Raw genomic sequence first — 23,177 nt, forward strand, 5'->3', positions numbered from 1 at the left:
GTTTCGTTTCGTCCCATCCAATCCACTTAACGCTCACTATATATTGAAAGAGAGGTTAGGATAAAGCTCGGCCGAGTTAGAATAATAATATTAAAAACATGCTACTCATTATTGAATTGATTTTATCTATAGATTTTAATAATCCGACCGCTCATTGTTTTTGTCTTTGTAATAAACTTTGTTCATCCATTTGTAATATGTACATGCCTCCTCTACACCGGTTAGGATGTTCCATCTCACATTTTCTGTAGAAACTCAATTTATCTTAATGTCTAATAAATCGGTTAAGTTTATAAAGCATCAGTTTATTGTTCCTTTTTCTACTTTTCTTCTACAGGCTGTGATTTTATGTTATGATGGCGCTTGATTGATTACAAAATCCTTACAAAGGAGAAGGATGTGAGCTTGAAACCTCTGTTCTTGCCTGCATCATAGTTTTTCGCTTGATTCATTTTGAGATTTTCAACACTTAATTCTATATATAGGCAATAATTTTAGTCATATATATTTATTAATAATAGTGATGATAAAATTAAAAAATGTGATAATATAATATATATAAAATAATACATCAGCAATACATGTTGACGATTTCTTAGGTTGACTATGTAGCTTCAAATATTGGAGTGACGTTGAGCTCATCTCTATCATTTTGAAGGTTGACTGTGAAGCTTCAATATCATTCATAGAACAACAATTGTAACTTCTGTTTCTCCTTGTTCATTTGGTTCTGCATCATAAATATGTTGGCGGTGACCAGAAACGGAAAGGAATCTCAACCATCCACCACCACCACCTCCTCCTCCTCCTCCTCCTCCTCCATAGAATGGTTACAACCTTGTCGTCACTTTAAATTTTCTGAGATTCTCTTAGCAACCGATAAATTCAATGAATCATTAGTAATTGGGCATGGGGGATTTGGAAAAGTTTATAAAGGAAACATTATCAACGGATCAAGTGTCACCATTGCTGCCATTAAACGATTGGATGCCATGTCGTCTCAAGGTGCAACAGAGTTTTGGGCAGAAGTTGAGATGCTTTCCAAGTTACGCCACTGTCACCTTGTGTCTTTGCTTGGTTACTGTAATCATGAAAAAGAGATGATCCTGGTCTATGAATATATGCCCAATGGAACACTCGAAGACCACATCCATAAACTCCATACCCCTCTTTCATGGCTTCAACGACTCAACATCTGTATAGGTACTGCTCGTGGGTTAGACTACCTCCACACTGGAACTGGGATTGAGTTTGGTGTTATACATCGTGATGTCAAGAGCTCAAATATTTTGTTACATGAAAGTTGGGAAGCTAAAATTTCAGACTTTGGGTTGTCAAGAATAGGTGCAAAGAATCAGCCATCTACTTATGTGAACACACTTGTTAAAGGCACTTTTGGGTACCTCGATCCAAATTATTTCTCAACAGGAAAGTTGACTAGGAAATCTGACGTGTATGCTTTTGGGGTGGTGTTGTTGGAAGTGTTGTGCCGAAAGCGTGCAGTTGATAGAAGACTTGATGAGGAGCAATGGGGTTTAGTGACATGGGCTCAAGAATCTATCACAGAAGGAAATTTGAATAATATAATTGATTCTGGCATAAAGGGTCAAATATCTCCGAAATGTTTGAAGGAGTTTGTTCGAACTGTAGAGAGATGTTTGCTCAACAATCCAAAACAACGCCCTACAATGGCTGAGGTTGTGGTCACTCTTGATTCTATACAAAACTTACAACAGAAAATTAATCGTTCCTTGCAGACTGGCAAAACAATATTTGGAAGAATGATAAATATCTTTCCCTTTAATGGTGAGAACCCTGGTATTTCTAGCTTCTACTGAATTATGTGTGTAGATTCTATAAATTTTGTGTATCCATTAGCTGAAAATTACTAAAATTTTAAAATCCAACCTATATAGATTTAGAACATGAAAAACGGTGGAAACCCCGAATATGATAAAGTTATAAGATCAAATCATCTAGTACTAATTAGGATAAATTCATATTAGTAGTGAACAATTGGTTGATCAACATGTTTGTAGGGTTTTGATGCTAGGTGTAATAGGAATCATGCTAAAACTTCCGTTGAATGCTTGTTGATTTAGGTTCTTAAGAACCATTTAGGTTTCCTAATAATTTACATAAGTTCTATTAATGATAAGCATAATTACATGTTTTCTTTTCCATTTAAAAGGGAAATAGATAGGTAAACTATGTATATAACAGTTGAACGCAAACATTATGTGAAGTAAATAAGAAGAACCACTGTATGCTGGTGGAACATTTGAAATAGCAATTATATAATCTGTTTGTATTTATCTACTTCAGCCCATGATGATTCAAAGCTATCAAGTAATGGCAAGGGTAAAATTAGAACTGATGGTGATGATGTAAAGGATGAAGAAAAATGTTTCATAATTCCTATTCCAAGTTTGAAAATATTTAAGTTTGGCGATTTGGAAAGGACTACAAGCAACTTTAGTCAAGAGTGTCTCATCGATAGGGATGGTTTTGGTGAGGTGTTCACAGGTTGGGTTGACGATAAAACGTTTGCCCCATCAGTAAGGTGTGTTGGAATTTTTGTTGCAGTTAAAAGGTACTATGAAGGTCTTCCAGAATCAGAGGTAAGTATCAATAAATATATACATTATTATGAAAGGGCTAAATGCAAGAAATGGCAACAAACTTCCATTTATTTGTTATTATAATATCTTATTAAGTCATTGTAACTTTGAGAATCTACCCCATTATAGAACTGAAAAGGAAATCAACAAAAAAAAAAAAAAAAAAAACTCCACATCTTCAACCATTTATCTAAAAAGTCACTACTTTATTTTTCTTTTCTTTTTGAAAAACCACTCATATTTCTAACAGTTTTCAGAAAAAAAAAACATATTATTTAAAAAAAAACATCATTTTTAGGAAAAAAATATTGTTTTTATAACAAAACGTAATTTCTGACCATGGAACAAAGTTCGTTAACCACTATATAGAGTGACAATGATTCGTGTTTTGACTTTGAAACTACCAAAAAATCAATTTTTTTGGTTTCAATCAATCGTTTTTAATATCTTCATTGGTTTTTTTAACAATGTTGTTAGCTACATCTCAACAAATCACATGACTTCGTAAAACACAATACAAGACAAGACCAATTTTTACGCCTCCACAACCAACTCCATCAGCCTAACCTAAGACCAACTCATGTGCCCAACATGTTGGTTCGTTAGCGTGACTAAATAGCCCAACACAACCGGATCCTTAGCTATCGTTCATTGATTATTTCTCATAAATATGTTATTGTTGGAAAAATGTCTATTGTCACAACAAATTAGTGATATTTCTATAAATAGTAGAGTCATTTTGGGTTATACAAAATATATCATTTAAACATAAGATGATAAAAGAAAAATTAGAGGGACTACTTTGTTAATTCATCATGAGATGGTGATTAATTAAAAACTAAAATACTACAAGGGTTTACGTGTAAATAACTCTTTATTTGAATTGGCAGTAATAAAATAGTACAAGGGTTTACGTGTAAATAAACTCTTTATTTGAATTGATATCGCATATCAAGGGATAATTATACCAAGTCAAAGGATAAGTGTTTAAAACCCTTAACCCTAGGCCCCTAGGCGAATCCCACTATAAAACCAGCCACTCTTCCCTTTTTCTTAGGGCGTGTTTGGGATTGCTTCTCAAACTCCTTATTGACTTTTTGGAAAGTTCATAAATTCTTGGTTTTTTGAAAAAATCATATTTTTCATTGAAAAGTTAGTATTTACCAAACACCTTTTTAACTTATTAACTTTTTGATAAGTCAATAAGTCATTTTAAAAAGCACTCCCAAACACCCTCTTCCTCTTGCTCTCGACAACCCCTCCCTTCTCAATCTAGGGTTCGGTTGTGTCAATCGAAGAGAAGAAAGACAAGTCGTATATCATAGATCATCATCTTACGGTGCTACTACAAGAGAAGAGTTCTCGTTTTGGCTCTCCAATCATCTAAGAAACAAAAAGGATCGACTAGAACAAAGGTGATAATCTCCTTTGTTGTCAATTTTTGTTGCTATTAGTTGTCTGAACAAGATCCAAGGCGTAATGTGATGATACAAATTTTTTTATTACTTTTATTGTGTGTGTTTGAAAAACCATCACATTCCAACAATTATAAGTTAATAGGTTGTTTTGTGTCCCACGTTTCCCTCAACCGCAAGATCTCTTGATCTCTATTATATATGCTCCTCAATTCTAGTTAGCACGTAGGTATGCAACAGTTTATATGCATTGTATTGCATCATGGAATATATATAAGAAAACTGCCCCAATAATATGCCGTCCTACTTTCTCTCATTTGTCCATAAACGCTGCTGAGCATCTATATGCTTTGTATCAAGCATTTACTCACAAGTCATACAAACCCCCCGAATGATACATTCTGGTTATTATTTTGAGGTACATTATAAACTATAAAGAAAACAAAGTAGCGGATGCCCAAATCCGAGCTCACATCTAAAAAAAATTGCTATAACGATGCCAAAACCAACTTATATTGCAATTCACTAGAATATTTATGCTATAGATTCTGTTGGGAAAGACCTCCTTTAAAAAGAACAATCATCTCCTAGTCAATTCCCAAATCACAAAGTCTAAGATGGTCTGTTGTGCATTGATGGTCGCATGTTCATTCCTCAACTATTCTATCTTCGTCAAGCGCTAGTAAGTGAGTTTCACTCTTCACCATTAGGGGGCCATCTTGGGATATAAGTCAGTTAGTTGTTGAGATAAAACTGTGTTGTTTTCATGTTTAGATAGTTAGTTAAGTTGGTTAAAGTGCATGTTAGTAGTCATGGTGCATCTTAACTGTTGTATATATTCCCTGATGTATTGTCTATTCAGAAGTAATGAGAATAATTGTTTCTTCTTCATTTCTTTGATGTTCAAATTACAAAATGGTATCAGAGCGCTAAAAAGTTCCACAATCTCAATTTTTTTCTTGTGTTGATTGATCTTTGTTCATTAATCAATTTTGTTTTTCTTTAATCCGCATCAATTGATTTTGTTCATCAATTGATTTTACTTCTTTTCTTCATATTTTTTTGATTGCGTGATTGTTCACCAATCAATCTTGTGTTCTTCATTCCAATGTCTGGAGAATCATCTAATTCTTCCAATTCGAATTATTCTTCTTTGGATCCCTTTTTCATACATCACAATGATAATCCTGGTTCTATTTTAGTATCTCAGATACTAACCGGTGAGAATTTTGCTTCATGGAGCCGATCAATGAAAATTGCATTATTAGCCAGAAATAAATACGAATTTGTTGATAATTCGTTACCTAAACCAGATGATTCAGATCCAGAAAAGCTAAAGTTGTGGAATCGAAATAATAACATTGTTATTTTGTGGATCTTGAATGTTGTTTCAAAAGAGATTTCTGCTTCGATCATCTATTTGGAAACTGCGGCTGATATATGGAAGGAACTCAACGAACGCTTTCGTCAAGGCAATTAACCACAGATCTTCCAGATCAAAAGAAATCTCATGAATCTTACACAAGGTCAGGATTCAATTAGCAATTACTATACAAAATTGAAGATGCTTTGGGAGGAATTAGCGAATTATAGTAACAATTGTACGTGTAGAAAATGTACGTGTGGAGGAGCAAAAGAAATTGAACAAATTATGAGTTTTCTTATGGGATTAAATGAGAGTTATTCTCAAATACGTGGTCAAATCTTGTTGATGGATCCAATTCCATAAGTGAATCGTATTTTCTCACTGCTAATTCAAGAAGAAAGACAAAGAGACATTGGTGCAAATTCTTCTGCTGAACCTGTTTTGGCATTCAATATTCGAGCAAATCAAAACAATCAAAATGCTTCAAATCGATTCTCCAATTTCAAGAATGTCAAGAAAGATTCTCCTTATTGCACACATTGTAAACGAACTGGACACACTCAAGTTAAATGCTATCGTTTACATGGATTTCCTCTTGGATACAAAACACAAAATCACAAAGGTTCTTCCAACAGTGATAATCGTGTTAATGCAACAATGGAAACTCAAAATGTTCAAGTGGCTTCTTCTCCTGCAAATGAAGTTGTTACATGATTAACAAATGATCAATGTCAACAACTCATAGCTCTTGTTTCTGGTCAACTTGCTTCAGTGAATGCTGTTACTACTTCTCATTCTATTCAGACAGGTAATCTTTATGTATTATCTCTTAGTTCTAGATTTTTCAAATCAAATGTCTGGGTTTTGGATTCTGGAGCTACCAGACATGTTTGTAACAATCTTGAATTGTTTACAAACATTAAAGAAATATCCAAAACTAGAATACGATTACCAAATCAATCTCTTATACAAGTTCATCAAATGAAAAATATCAAGGTGAATGAGAAGTTATTACTAAAGGAGGTGTTATTTGTTCCCCAATTCGAATTAAATCTAATTTCTGTTACTATGTTAACAGAACATGATAAGGATTTAATGGTAGAATTATACTATAACCATGCTATGATTCGACAGATCAAGAGCAAGAATGTGATTGGCAAGAGTAATGTTGAAGTTGGGTTATACATACTACAGGAACAAACTACTTCAATTAGAGTCAATGTTGTTGTAACGACCTAAAAATCAAGGGTAAAAAATTCATTTTTAATTAGGTTATTATAAAACCAACTGTATAATAAAACATCCATAATGTCATGTCATGTCAAAAGCAAGGTAAAAATAATCAAAACATGTTATCATAAAACAATATCAGAGTGTAATCCCAAAGATCTCATGTGCGGAAAATCATAGTGTGATGCGTTGCGATCGAGCCGGCTCCTTTCCTTTGAAACGTAATACCTGAAACCAAAACTGTAAACTGTAAGCGCGAAGCTTAGTGAGTTCCCCAGAGCATACCCCACACATTCCACATAATCACATAATCCATATTAGCTATAAAAGCTACATAAACCATATAAATCACATATCCATATCAATCACATAGCCATGCATATCAACATATACCGATGTCGTGGGCTCGTCTCCAGGGTCTTACTCCAGGATGCCATGGGCTCCCCACATGGTCTTACACCTAAGTTCCATGGGCTCTCCCATGGTCTTTGATATGAAAGCCATGGGCTCTCCACATGGTCTTACATCTAGGTGCCATGAGCTCTCCCATGGTCTTCCATACAAACATACCACATATACCACTAGCATGCAACGTATACATGCATACCAGACATATTAGTAGCGAATCTACAATAAACACTACTACATAATGGGAAAGCCATAGGCTCTCCACATGGTCTTACATCCAGGTGCCATGGGCTCTCCCATGGTCTTTCATACAAACATACCACATATACCACTAGCATACTTCCTAGCTCATACCAACTAACAATCACATAATACAATCTCAGCTAGGATACTACATATCATAAAATGGGTCGACCTTGGTGCCTTAGACCCATTGGTATGGTGAGAAGACTCATCTGGCACTGCTGAAGTCCCGCAGACTCAATCCCATACTGCTGAAGTCCCGCAGACTCAATCACACACTGTTGAAGTCCCGCAGACTCAACCCCAGCTGTTGGATGACAAATTCCTGAACTGTCAACACCAAATAACACCCAATTAAAAATTGGGTTCCACTACATAACCATAAGTACATACTTTGGATAATTACTACATTACCCCAAGCTTGGCTTATTCAAGCACAAGGCCCAATCCTTAGGCCAAAGGTCAACTAGGAATCAAAGCCCGACACATGGCCCAATTTTCCAAATTGGGCCCAAGCCTATACATGATCTTATTCTAAGGCCCAAAATCATATAACCATTAAGGCCCAAACTACGGCCCATCTATGGCCTAATTTTCCAAATTGGGCCCAACTCCCATACGGGCCTTACCTCAAAACCCATTAATTATTTTAGTCCATTTGCTTGATCTTGGATGGCCCCTTTAATAACCCAATCATCAAGGCCCAATAGTAATTAGGGTTTCACATAAAATGATGATTAGGGTTAAGTTTCCAACTTAACCCATTAAGGACTTAATCCACTAAGTACTTAATCCATTAAGTCCAATATTGCTTAGATTAATTTTTGCCAATGATTATTATTTAATATCTCAAGTTATTAAATAATTACCGTGTGTCCCAGTTAATTCCCTAAATTAGGGTTTCATTGCATTAGGGTCTTCTAAACCCTAATTAGGGTTTCCAACCCATCTTAGCCCAACTAGCTATGTCTTTTGATCAATTAAGGTTTATTAGGCCCATTAGGGTTTCACTGGGCCCATTAGGGTTTCATTAAGCCCATGCAAAATTATACAAAGAACAGCCTTCATATTTTCTAATAAACAGAACACCATCCAGATCTTTGAACAACATCTCTCCTTATGCAAAATTATACAAAGAACAACCTTCATATTTTCATCTTAGAACTTTTGGCTATTTGGCTTTTGCATCTACCTTACCTTCTAAACGACAAAAGTTTGATCCTAGAGCAAGAGCTTGTGTGTTTGTTGGGTATCCACAAGGAATGAATGCTTACAGATTAATTGACATAGAAACAAAACAAATTTTTGTTTCTAGAGATGTCATTTTTCATGAAGAAATTTTCCCTTTCAAGAATTCACAATCCAATCCTCATATTAATCTATTTATTTCTCATACTCTACCTGAACCAATTGTGGTTGAATCTGTTACTGAACCAATTCACATTGAACCTTATCAAATAATCCTTCAACAAACAAATCCTCAAGATGATTATGATCAACATGAAGTTGTTCTTCAAGAAAATTTCACACAAAGACCTCAAAGGCAACGAACTAAACCCACATACCTTAGAGATTACCATTGCAATCTGGTAAATTTTGTCCCAAATCAGAAATTACCAAAATACCCTTTATCCGATGTGTTGTCTTATTCACAGCTTTCACCTTCCTATGAAGCATATGTTTATGCAATATCAACTCAAATTGAGCCAACATCTTTCAAAGAATCCATTGAATCCCCAGAATGGAAATTAGCAATGGATGAGGAATTACAAGCTTTAGAACTCAACAATACATTGACTGTTGTACCTCTACCAGCTGACAGAAAGCCTTTGGGTTGTAAGTGGGTTTTCAAAATCAAAAGGAAAGCAGATGGTTATATAGAGAGATATAAGGCACGATTGATAGCAAAAGGTTATAATCAGCAAGAAGGAGTCGATTTTTTGGATACATATTTCCCTGTAGCAAAACTTGTTACATTTAAACTTTTATTAGCAATTGCAGCTCAAAAATCGTGGCCTTTAATACAATTGGATGTCAATAATGCGTTTTTAAATGGAGAATTAGAAGAAGAAGTTTACATGCAAATACCCCAATGTTATTTTCACTCTTTTACAGGAAATTCTACAGTCAAATATGCATGTAAATTGGAAAATTCATTATATGGTTTACGTCAAGCTTCAAGGCAGTGGTATGCAAAATTCTCCATTTTTATAAAATCCTTGGGTTTTAAGCAGTCTCAATCTGATTTTTCCTTATTTACAAAAGGAAACAATGACAATTGTGTGGCTTTATTAGTTTATGTGGACGATATTGTGATTACTGGTTCATCTTTAGATGCTATCAATAAACTTAAAGAAAGTTTAAGTACTCAATTTTGTCTTAAAGACTTGGGAACACTCAAACACTTTTTGGGCTTAGAAATTGCAAGATCTCCTGAATGTATTGTTGTGTCTCAAAGACAATATGTTCTAGATCTTCTTCAAGATGTTGGAATGTTAGCATCCAAACCCGTATCTCATCCAATGGATCCCAGACACAAGACGTCTTCTTTTGATGGAGAATTATTATCGGATCCTTCTCAATATAGTAGACTCATTGGACGTCTTCTATATTTAACCATTACCCGCCCAAATATTGTTTATGTTGTGCATCGGTTAAGTCAATTCATTTCTGCACCAAAAGTTCCACATTGGCAAGCTGCTCAACAAATGTTACAATTTTTAAAAGGAAATCCTGGTCAAGGATTATTTATTTCATCAAAATTGTCTTTACAACTTAAAGCCTTTAGTGATTCAGACTGGGTTGGATGCATTGATACTCGAAGATCAGTTATAGGATTTTGTGTTATCCTTGGAGATTCCTTAATCTCTTGGAATTCAAAAAAACAAACTACAGTTTCCAGAAGTTCAACCGAAGCAGAATACAGAGCAATTGGATCAGTTACTAGTGAAATAATTTGGTTAAGACAATTGCTTAAGGATTTTGGAGTACAATCTGATCAACAAACTTTGGTCTTCTGTGATAACAATTTTGCAATGCAATTGGCTGTTAATCCTATATTTCATGAAAGGACTAAACATATAGAAATAGATTGTCACTTCATCAGGGACAAGATCATTGACAGAACCATTAAACTCATGCCCATTCATACAACACATCAGTTAGCAGATTTATTTACCAAGCCTCTACCATACTAAAAAAATGACACCTTTATTATCCAAGATGTCGCTTAAAAACAGTTTTAAGCCTCCATCTTGAGGGGGGATCTTGGGATATAAGTCAGTTAGTTGTTGAGATAAAACTATGGCGTTTTCATGTTTAGATAGTTAGTTAAGTTGGTTAAGGTGCATGTTAGTAGTCATGGTGCATCTTAACTGTTGTATATATTCTCTGATGTATTTTCTATTCAGAAGTTATGAGAATAATTGTTTCTTCTTCATTTCTTTGATGTTCAAATTACAAAAGGCCATGCAAGTTTAAAACCAAATGTAAAAAAAGAATACATGCAACTTTTTTGCGTAATACCAAAACTGAGGTCACCAATTTTATTAATGTACCATTTTCAAGAAAAAGTATGTAACACCAACACATGCTTATTATTTTAATTTTCAATAAAAACAGTAAATGTATGATAATCATTTTAAATTCTAACACTCTTAATCAATTAAACATATACATAAGATGATAGTTTTTGTTATTTTGGTTTAGTTCCTTTTTTTGTTTCTATTGAACATTCAAAAACCTTTTTTTTCAGAAAAACAAAACACAAACCATAGGTTTTTCAAAACGGTTGGGGTATTGATTTCTTATATATAAATACTTGAAGAAAAAAAAATGAACCATATCACCAAAAATTATGTCATTTTATGTCTATGCGTGTTTAATTGATTGTGTTAAAAACTAAAATTACTATTATATATTTATGATTTCTTTTAAAAATAAAATGATAAGGATGTGATGGCTTTTACCTTGTATTATGTTTTAGAAAGTTGGGTGTCTGTTAAATTTTTGCAACATTGTTGATGAAGGAGCCCATGAAAATAAATTAATGATAAAAAACCGAAAAAGCAATAACGAGAAACCAATGCTGAAAAAATTGATGGTTGGTACTTTTTTCAAACTAAAACGGAACCATTCCCACCTCCATTGGTGAATAAACTCTGTTCCATGGCTAGAAATCACGTTGTATTCTTAAAAATATATTTTTATTCAAAAATGATGCTTTTAAAAAGTTTTTTTAAATATGAATGATTTAGGGGAAACTTTTATAAATATGAATATTTTTTCAGATAGAAAAAACAAAGTTGTGGTTTTAGATAAAGAGTTGAAAACGTAGTTGTTTATCTGTTCCCTATTAAAAATTGTTTTGTATTTTGATGACATCGATATAATGGGGTAGATTTTTCAAAGTACAAGCCTATAACGGAACGAAAGGAGAATGTTATTATAAAATTAAGTGAAGTATGTTGTTATTTCTTGCATTCAGCCATATATGACATGTTAAGTGAAAGTCACCCAAAAAGTTTCCATGAGGTTCCTTTCTCTTCATATACAAAAGCACAAGAACATACAAGATGCCTGCTCATTGTTGCGTCCCAATTCACTTTGTTTCTTTCCAAATAAGTGACTCAAGAACACAACATTGAACCATGAGAAAAAGATGAAAATGTTATCCTTCAAGGCTGGAATTAAAAATAGATAATGCTTAATTATTTGTATGTCTATGTTCTATGTTGTGAATGGAACTCGGGAGTCCTTTTATAATACAATGCTTAAACTATTGTTTTATGAATTCTTTTGCTGAATGTAATTTGAAATGTTGTGAGATCAGACACTAGTAACAACACTAGTGACAGGCATTGGAAGGTTGCCTCATCTAAATATTATTAGTCTCATGGGATACTGCAATGATAAAAAGAAAAATTGCTTACTTGTTTACGACTACACCCACATTCTTAAGCTAAATTTTAGTCACTTCTTATTCGGAGGTAATATACTTGAATCTTTCTGAATTACTATTGTTGAATTATTCTTACTCAAAGTTGAATTGTTGCCATGACGTAGATGATGTAACATGAGTAATTTTTCAAATGCACCAGATGCTACCAAACCACTTTCATGGATAACACGTCTTAGGATAATGATAGGAGTAGCTCGTGGACTCGCTTATCTACACTCGTCAAAGGAGCAAGTTATACACGGTGGTATTAAAACCTTTAATATATTGCTGGATAAGGTAGTACCGGTTAATTACATAATTTTTTTGGTGGCGATAATTTCATTTTATGCCATAAAAGTTAAGCATTTATTCTTATTCCAGAATTTTAATGCAAAGCTGGGGCATTTTGGTTTGGCTAAAGGTCGGCCTAAATTCCATGAATCAGATACGAGTACACGTGACATGGATACCTTACGTTATTTCGACCAAGAGGATCGACTTAATGGTATATCCTACATATTTATAAATTCTGGATGAAGTTCGTATTTTCAAAAGGACGATGGTTTTTTTTCCTACAAATATAATCAAGTGTAGTGGTTCAAAAAAATAATTTATGATTAATATAAATATTGAACTTCACTATTACAGGTCACTTTACAATTACGGGTGACATTTATAGTTTCGGAGTGGTGTTGTTGGAAACCCTGACAGGCCAGCGGGCATGGGAACCACAGTCGCTCTTTTCTACATTCACTTTAGTAGAATGGGCAAGTCCATTTCTAGCAGACAAACAGAAGCTAAAAGATATAATAGATCCACATCTTAAAAATAATTATCCTCTAGATGGTGCTTTCCATTGTCTTGCACTAGCAACGAGATGTGTGGCAAAGGATCATAAGGCTAGGCCTTCAAGTAAACAAGTTTTGTGGAGATTACAACAAATATATTCTGTTAACAAATAATGCATAAAAGATATGATAATGTACTTAGATTTAGGGGACTAAAAGAACTTATGTTTTAATCTATAGATTTTAATAATATCCGATCAGATCCGCTCATTGTTCTTTCCTCTTTATAATAAACGTTGTTCTTTCAATTTTGATATATACATGCCTCCGGCCTCTGCACTGGTTAGGGTCTTCTACTCTTTTATCTCGCATAGGTTGTAGAAACTCAATTTCTCAAAATGTCGAAATCGATTAAGTTTATAAAGCATCAGTTTATTGTTGCTTTTTCTACTGTTCTTCTACAGGCTGTGGTTTTATGTTATGATGGTGTTTGACTGATTACAAAATCTTTACAAGGGAAAAAGGATGTGAGCTTGGAAGCTCTGTTCTTGCCTGATTTCCATTATTATTTATAAGAGTATGGTGGATTACCTCTTTTATAATCAGTTTATTGACCCCATATGAAAAGTCACTGGAGGATTCGTTGAAATCAGCTAGACTGGTGGTCATGTGTTTTTTGAATAAATATCACTTTTAACGTCAAATATAAGAAAAAAAAAAGTGATCAAATGGGTACATGAAGTTAGTTGGTTTAAAATAGAAAGACTATCTATAGGTCATAATGTTAGTCATATATATTTATTAATAATAGTGATAATAAAAATATAGTATATAAAATGATACATCACCAATACATGTTGACCATTTCTTTGGTTGGCTATGTAGCTTCAAATATTGGACTAACGTTGAGCTCATCACCGCTATTAGAAAATTTGGTTTTAGCTACTAAATATTATATGAAAAATATTCATCTAGTTTCCTACAAACATGCGACAAAAGTGTAACGCAAAAAAAATTCCAATAAATTACCTACGGAAGTAGATACCCTAAAGATTCTGTTGGAAAAGTGTCGCTATTTTCCTACAAAACACCAACGAAATATTAATTAATATTTAAAATTAGTATTCTGTTGGAAATTCGTAGGAAAAATAATAGCGGGAATTGAAAACATTTTCCCACCTTTTGTCTTTGCTTTTCCCTCGTAATATTTGAAGTTAATTCTTTTTTACATTTTAATATACATTATGAAGTATGTTGCTATTATTAAGTATTTTACTATTATGAATGAAAATAGTCTCTAAATAAATAATTTGTTGTTATTATTTTGTTAAAATAAAGTGTGTTGCTATTATAGATGAAAAATAAGTACAAGACCTATATTGGTAGAAAAGTAAAATATGTTGCTATTATGGAATATGTTTTTTGTATGTGAATGTTGATATATATTGTTTGTTTGCTAATTATATGTTTGTTTTTAGGTTAAGGAGCTACAAACCCAACTTAAAAATGAAGAGAGGGAAATAGTTTGGGAAAATGACTGCCCTACAAACTTTCTAGGGTTGACCCTTTTGCTCTCTAAACGTTTTTTGTGGCCTTATGAGGGAACGAGCTTGTGGATAACCTGTCTTTTTACCCTTTTTACTTGGTGTAGCCAGTTTGAGTCTCTCACTCAGTCAAAGTCAACATATCTGCCTCTTTTCTTGTTTAAGAGCACCATGGCAGAAATGGGATGTTCATTATGATTACTTTGTGCTATCTGTTTCAAACTCATCGTCATCTTCATCTTTATCATCGTCTTCATCAACATCTTCGACTGTAACTTCATCTTCATGATTATGATTGGTTTTTTCCTGTTCCCATTCGGTCTCTTCTTCGAGTTCTAAAATCCCTTACTCTTCCCTAACTTGTTGTAATCCACTGATATCATCATCAAACATGCTTTGATGATAGTTATTCGTCATTTGGCCGAAAAAATCCCATTGCGACGATCGTTCTGGCGAAGGAGGCGGAAAATTAGGTCTACTGTAATGGAAAATAGACGACGATGATGGCGATTGTGATTCTGTTTGTGATTGCATCCTAAAGAAACTATCAACGGCATAATGAGATGCCGAAAAGTGGGTATACGACTCGACCTAACATGATAAATATTGAGTCTTGGACACTTAAAAAGGTCCAGAAGATTGCCAACACAAAGGATGAGGACTAGCTTGTTGAATCTTAGCTCCTTTCTTCTTCTTTCTTCATTCCAAGGCTTCAAGAACACCAACAAAAGCTCAAAATAAGAGAGGAGGGGGTTTAGGGTTTCTCAAATCTGATAGAGGTTGAGGGTGAGCAAACCCTAGCCTCCTCGTTCCTTTAAATCGGGAGCAAAACCTGGACTTGACACGTCGTGGCACCTCATCACCACGTCGTGGAGAACCTTAGTATGCCGAACTTGAGAACAATATAAAGTACCTTGTAATCCGAATGTTACACTTCCTCATGGTTTTTTCAATTTCTAGGTGGTACATGTACTTAAAGATCTTGGCATAAACTATTAGCAATATTGTATCCCCGATAACGATGCTAGAGTATTAGGTGTATCATTTACACCTACAAATAAATAATTTTCACTGCTTAGTTGCTCTAAAGGATAACACACGGAAGAAAAGTCTAATCCACATAGGTACAACCTAATGCCTCTTTGCATGAGAAACATACTAGTCATAACAGAAATAATAAGACGAGGTTTTTGTTTTGAATAAAGCTGATAAAAATAAAATTGCAGTGAATAAAAATGCATAAAATTAGCTTTAGAAAATTCAATAATAAAATATGTTTAAGTTTTTCTATGACTCTCCTAATTATGTAGTTAATCCCTATATGGTTATTTAATAAACATTCCATTTAAGCTCGTACTAAAAAATCTATTAGCATGCTCCAACAAGTTTTCTTTTACCAAGTTATTTAACTAAAACAATTTCTTTTAAGTTAAGATAACTTTTTATTACCCTAATCAAATAAGCTCAATTAAATAAAAAAATAACCATTAAGATCCATGTAAAATTTCTAGAAATATCCAATACTTCTCATAAGTTTGGAAGAGTAAAAATATTTGTTTTTAGTTTATACTAGAATTAAGTCTCGTTGTGGAACCAATGTGATATTTGTTACTTATTACCACTTTATTAAAACAATTATAGACTTTAATAACTGATAAACTAGAACGAATTGATACTAATTCAGATGATCAATCTAAATTGAACTACAATCAAACATTAACTAAGTACAAAACTGAAACCACTAGATAGAAGCACAAATTAAAAACCAAATATAATGATTAATTGCATAAAAAGTATCTTTGTGGCAAAGTCAAAAAACCAAAACTATTGTGGCAAAAGTTCAAAAGGCAAAAGTTTACTATTCATATGTAGTTTGCTTTTTACTATTGTGTTAATCACCTTTAATATGAAAAAAAAATCCCGGTACTTAGAACTTGTATAGGGACATAAACACAACAAACCCTTCAAATATAACCGATGATGGAATCAAAGTCACCCCAAATAAGTTTGATCCAAATCGAAACTAGACATTCAAATGGGCGATATACATTAAACCACTTTATCTTTGGGATAAGAGTTTCGGCGAGCTAACAAAGTTTCACCAACGATATCTACTTTGCCATCGATTCAAAATTGTTCTTAGATTTTGGTGATGGATTCATGTTCTTATTGATCAATGATAATTCAACGATAAAAAATGGTTCACGTTCTTAGCAGTGATATCTTGCACTTGTAATAATTCTTATTTAAAGATTATGAAAAACCATGCCCCGCAACCGATAAGGAGCTTATATCTAGTGAAGAAAGAAAATCACAATATTTATGGTGAAACTAATCATTGATTATCTGTTGTGATTCCATTTGTGGTCGTGCTTCCCTTTTGTGTGTGCAGGAGGAAGAAGAAAAACAATGATTTCATGTTGAGATGATATAAATGGGACCGAGCATAGAAGATTCTTTTAGAATGCATGCCTATAAATTAATAATTACGTTATGGACACAATTATCATTTTCTTTTAAAATCTATAGATGTATCAAAAGGATATGTGAAATTATCAACTTCCTTACAAAAAAGGTGATTATTTTATTAAAACAAGAAATTTCCCACTTCCCTTTTCATAGGGACGCTCTAACATTCGGTCTTTGGAGGTATATTTTATTTTTAATTTAAAGATCGATTTTGGGGTCGCCACGACGTGGGGAAGATCGCCACGGCGTGGCAAGGTACTTTTGGTCGCGGGTCACTTTTGACTCGCCACGACATGGCAAGGAAGGCAAAGCGTGGCCGCCTCTGACATCCTAAACCCTAATTTTTCGGGTTTTGCACCCTATTTAAAGGAATGATGATGCTATGGTTTGCTCACCCTCAACCTTCACCACCCTCTTTAATCCAGAAGAAGCCCTAATTCCTTTCCTCTATTGTTGAAGATTTATTGAGTGAATTTAAGAGACTTTGAAGGAAGAAACAAGAAGGAGTAAGCCAAGGATCATGAATAAAGCCCTATCTACCTTCCTAACTCGATTTTGGACCCTTGTAAGTGTTCAAGGCTCCACCTTTTTGATGATAGGATGTTAGATCTTTAAATATGTCCCATTTTCTTCTTAATATTGTTAGTTGGGGTGGTAAAAGTTCATAATGGTTGCAACTTTATGTATCTGGATCATTTGGAGTAATTCATGGTTTAGATATGAAGTTTGGATGGTTGTTTGATCCATGCATAAGATTTTGGTCATAAACCCCCCATTTTGACCTAAGTTGAGTCCAAGACATGCATTGGACATTGTTAGGTGCATTTTATGCACCTATTTTTCACCTTTATTCCACACCATTGCATTGCATTTAGGCTTAACTCCATGCATTTTACATGCTTTCAGGATATTCCATGGTTTTATTTCACTCGCATAGTTTTATGATATTTCAGGGACTCATGGAGGTGGGATCTCACTTAGGAGGTAATTAGAAGGTGCGGATAAGATTCCACGACCTTCGAATCATGGAGGTAGAAGTTGCAGAAAATTGAAGAATCCCCGCACTTAGAGATTTCCACAACCGTGGAAATTTTAGCCTTTCATTTCCACGGATCATGGAAACGAGCCTGTTCCGGCAGCATACTTTGAAGCCTCGTCCAATTCAAACATCTAACTTTCTTTATTTCGACAGGCCGTGGAAACACCAGTGTAAATATACACGGGCCATGGAAACGTGGACGTTGGTTTAGTGGCAGTTTCTCATCTTTTCTAAAAGGAAGCAACCGACTTCTGTTTTCAGTATGTCGATTTTGGGACTACTTGCGGCGAATTTATGGAGACTTTTGAAGTTGATTAACACTTGGGAACATTTTATTTCATTTCGTAATCATTTTAATTTCATTTTCTAGACTTGTGATATTGTTCTAGTCATGTGTGGCTAGAACCCTAGATTCTCCAACTTTATGTTTTGACTCTTTAGTTGTGATTCAATCGTATGACTTGATGTTTGCTTTCAATTTCTATCTAGTGAATTTAATTTTGTTTCAATTGAATGTTTGATTCTAATTGTGATTCTTATTGGCCATTTGAACTAGGGTTAGATCAATCAAGTTATCTAAATTGCAAAATCTGTAATTGTTATGTAAATTGGACAAGTAACAAGCACTAAATTGATTTCCATTGAATGAATTTAGTGTAAATCTTATTCACATACTCTTACGCTCTCGAGCTTGTGAGGAGTATTGGGTGTTGTTGGGAACATTCATATAAACCTTATTGCAACCTTTTGATTTCTATCTAAGAGCTTGTTTAGATTTAAATTAGAATGTTAGGTTATTTTCAAAGAGCTTGTTTTGAATTTGACAACTTGGTGTATGGGAAGTGTTAGAGCTTGTTAACACTTTCAAGTACCAACTTAAGTAGAATTGGATAAATATCATGTCATATTGGAATCACATTGCTAAGTCATCATACATAGAGTTGGAGTCCTCACAAATCATGAATTTGTTTCATTTAATCGATCACTTACTTATTTCTTTATTCTTTTGTTTAAATCATTGCATATAAACCCCCCCCCCCCCCACTTTTGTGATCATTTTTGTACCTTATGCAAAAAGGTATAAGCATTTATTCTGTGTCTCTTGGATCAACCCTACTTACCTTGTATTACATTTTTAGTGCAAAGTAGCAGTGTTTGTGGAGTCATTTTGTACCCCTTTATTTGTTAGGCTTGACACGCCTAACAAATTGGCGTCGTTGTCGGGGACACGGTGTTACTAATTGTTTATGCGTAGATCTTTTCGTACAGGTACACCATTGCCAATTGACTCGGAGATAAAGAAGACTGTAAAGAGGTTACGGAAGCAAGCCAAGTTTTGCAAGAGGCAACCGGTTTCAGGTACTTCATCATCATCTACCCCTCCGGTCATCAACATTTGGGAGGACATACCCCTCTCAAGTGTGACAGGAACCGAAACAGAAACCCTCTCACCCTCACCTTAACAATCCTCATCCAGAAATACCACTCCACCCTCTTCACCTACTCACAACGTCCCAGACTCCGCACCCACATAAACCTCAATTTCAACTTCTACCATGGGAGACCAAGGAGGAAATGGAGGTAACTCACATGAGCAAACCCTTCATCAATGGGCAAAACAAGAGGTTACTCAACAAAATCTTTGCAGCACATATCCTACAACCATAATCTCCATCGTCTCATCCCCAAAAATATTTTCTTTCTATCCTAATTTCAATATTTTTTACATCTCATATAAAAAATTTATTTTGTGTTTGTTTTTGATCCATTCCAAGGCAACCTAATCTTTTGAAAACAGTTAAGTTGGTAAGTGAGTCGTATGCCTTGAGATTAGACTTACTCGTTTTTCATTAAAATCTTAAAGCAGTCCAATCACACACGATCACGTCTCCCGAAGCTACTCGTGCAAAACAGAAGATGATGAGGTTGTCAACACCGAAGCATAATAATAGGCATAAATTAGCCTTTGGAACGCACGACCGGCCTTATTGTTCATAATGCTCAATCATAACCAAATCTCAAATTTAAGAAATAATATAAAAATGAATATAAAATTCTAGTGACCTGAACCTTCCAACACTCTAAAAACTCATTTTTACCTATTCCCTTCTAAGTATTGTAACACCCCATTTATTAAATAAATAAATTAATTAATTAACAAATGAACTGTAGCCCTAAAATCAATAATTATATAGCCAGGTGTTGGTTTTGGGAGCCAAAAGTTATTATTGGGATTATTTGTGGGTTAAAGTATAAATTCGAGACTTATTTCGTAAATATTTATGAAGGCAGGGGCTCCGTGGTAATTATTGGGACTTAATTTGGAAGAAAAAGAGAGGGGAAAGCTGAATATGTCACATCTGAGAGTTGGGGTTTTAAAAGGTAAATTGTGGATTAGTTTTGTAAAGATTTTAGAAGATGGGGGCTGTTTAGTAAAAGCCTGTTGGAAGTGTGTCAAAGGTCATTAACTAATTGGTGATATTTCTAATAATAGCAGGGTCCTCTTGGGTTGCCCTCAAGACTCAAAATTGAGTAGAATAAATAATAGGAGTAATTATTTTATTAATTATTATGGTTTAATAATTAATTAGAAACTAATTGGAAAACAATTTGGGAATTAATTAACAGTTTAATTAATAGAAGGGTTGAATGTGAATTAATTAATAGTTGGTTGATCAGGGAACATTCCAGAACCCTAGAAGGAAGGGGGTTGGACGAAATATCCCTTTGGATAAAGGGAATTTTGTTCTTAGCCTATCCTATCCCACATGGATGGAAGGATAAAACCCTAGGAGGTATCCAAGGCTATAAATAGTGCCTTAGGGATTTATTCCTCCTTGCTCATTTTTGGCTTGAGTATTCGCCACCTTCATTCTCCCTCATTGTGGAAGAACTATCCTTATAGTTCATCCCTCCTAGTTTAATATTTGTTTCTACTCTTTTGAGTTCATTGGGTGTGATCCAAGAGAGGGATTCTAGTTTGAAGATCATTAGCTGCTAAAGAGGTTAGTATTCTTCCTTGTATTTTCGGATTTCATAGGGTAGAAGTAATAGTATGAAGCCATAGATCCATAGGTTGCATGTACACTTAGGTAAATCGTTTTGTTGTTTCGATTCTTCCGTTTTGTTGTTTCGATTCTTCCGCTGCCTAGTTATAAAGTGTATTTGATGCATGTATTACCCAACAGTGGTATCAGAGCCATTGGTTCATGGTTACTATCACCCTACATCCATGTTTTCTGAAAATACTTGTTTGAAACTGAATGATGAATGAGTAATCAAAAAAATTCGTAATGTGATAAAACCCTAATCCGGGTTCACGACGTGAACCAGCTGTTCACGACGTGAACTCAACAGATTTGGGATTTTCGAATTTTCCTTCATTTTTCGAATTTGAAGTTTTGATAAATATGGATAAATGTCAAATTTTAATTGTGTAAATCTGGAAATAGATAAATATCATTTAAATATGTTTATTTGAATTTGAATATTTATTTATTATTTAAATAGTGATTTTAAATATTTTAATATTATTTATAATAGAGTTTTATAAATTTGAATATTAACCCCTCATGTTTTATTAATTGTTATATTGCATCCTTGTAATTAATTTGAATTAATAATAGACAACTAAGTTTAAAGTGTTTTAAATTTACCCCTTATATATATGAAAGATTCATATATTGTATGTATAAGAGAAGTACAATATGCGTCCTCGCATATTTTAAATATTGACATTGTCAGTCTTACCTCGACTAGGCTCACCTGTTCTAATGTATGGTTTTAAACGAGGTCTCTATGATTCCTAATGAGGTCGGTTTTTAATATGCTTCGCGCTTACCACCCTCACCGCCCTATTGCATTCTGAGAATGGAGTTACCGAAAGGGTTTGATAGTGATGATGGTCAATCTAAAAGTATTCTAAATACAAGTATAAAACAAAATCCCGTTTTATTTAAAAGTGAATCTTATGTTGTCCATGAAATTTGCACATTCTCTTTATAACTTGTTGATGGAGCTCATGTGGTTAACCGACACGTCAATTGGATGGTATGGGTAGAGAATGATGTGAGACTCGCGAATCTCAAGGGTAACTTGAGCCGGGGACCACGAGATTTTTCATGGGTGATTCACCATCTGTTCAATGATCCGCGGCATCCCCGTCATTGAATTTGAGATGAACATAATCTGAGATTAACATGCCATTGATAGTCAATGAATCTCAAAGATCTAGGAATTTCATAGTGATTGAAATTGACAAAGAGCTTTGTCTACCTAAATAACTTTGTGGTGTGTTTACGGCATCCCTTTACACATCATGAAGCCAAATATGGATCCTAGCCTTAATCAAATAATTTATTTAGGATGATTATTAATTAGAGACTTATATCAAACTAATTGGAGTCTTATCTTTTGTAGATGTTGAACCAAGCAAACAACAACAATCTGCCTCCTCCTCCTCCTCCTCCTCTAACTCAAAACTCAAGCTTCTCTCTAATGCCGGTTCTTAATAGGGAAAAACTCAAGGAGGATGGATCCAACTATCTTGATTGGATAAGAACCTTGAGGATCACGTTAAGATATGAGAACAAATAGTATGTTCTCGACGAAGATGTCCCCGTGCTTGGAGAAAACCCTACTCCAGAAGAAGTTACTGCCTACAACAAGCATTACAATGAATCAACCAAAGTGGCTTGCCTTATGTTAGCAACCATGGCTTCTAGTCTCCAGAAGAACTTTGAAACATGGGGTGCCTTTTACATTAACCAGCAGCTCGAGGAAATGTTTCAAGAGCAAGCTAGGCAAGAATGATTCGAGATCGTTGAATCCCTCATGGCATGTAAACTACAAGAGGGAGCTTCTGTGTGTGCGCACGTCCAAAAGATGAAGTCGTACATAGACAGACTTAGGAATCTAGGTGTCGAGCTGCCTAAGGAGTTGTCTATTGACATGGTTTTGAACTCGCTTACTAGTTCGTATTCACAGTTTATCATGAACTTCAATATGAATGGACTTGACAAGACCTTGATGGAGTTGCATGGCATGCTCAAAACTGCTGAAGCGAGCATGAAGAAGCCCAACAACTCTAACCCTACTGCTCCCGTACTGGCTATT

General features: G+C 34.4%; 1 protein-coding gene across 1 annotated transcript; it reads left to right on the forward strand.

The window, feature by feature from the left end:
- Positions 1–670: 670 nt before the first annotated feature.
- LOC145138569 (uncharacterized) lies at positions 671–13,271 on the forward strand. The gene is made up of 6 exons (XM_079072634.1): positions 671–1,806; positions 2,326–2,621; positions 12,115–12,271; positions 12,383–12,519; positions 12,604–12,727; positions 12,871–13,271. Exons 1-6 carry the CDS (start codon positions 744–746, stop codon positions 13,182–13,184), a joined length of 2,091 nt encoding a protein of 696 aa, XP_078928760.1. The 5' UTR covers positions 671–743; the 3' UTR covers positions 13,185–13,271.
- Positions 13,272–23,177: the final 9,906 nt, after the last annotated feature.

The sequence above is a fragment of the Lactuca virosa genome, chromosome 9 (genome assembly GCF_052849685.1).
Source record: "Lactuca virosa cultivar CGN04683 chromosome 9, Lactuca_virosa_CGN04683_v6, whole genome shotgun sequence".
In the NCBI taxonomy this organism is placed as follows: domain Eukaryota; kingdom Viridiplantae; phylum Streptophyta; class Magnoliopsida; order Asterales; family Asteraceae; genus Lactuca; species Lactuca virosa.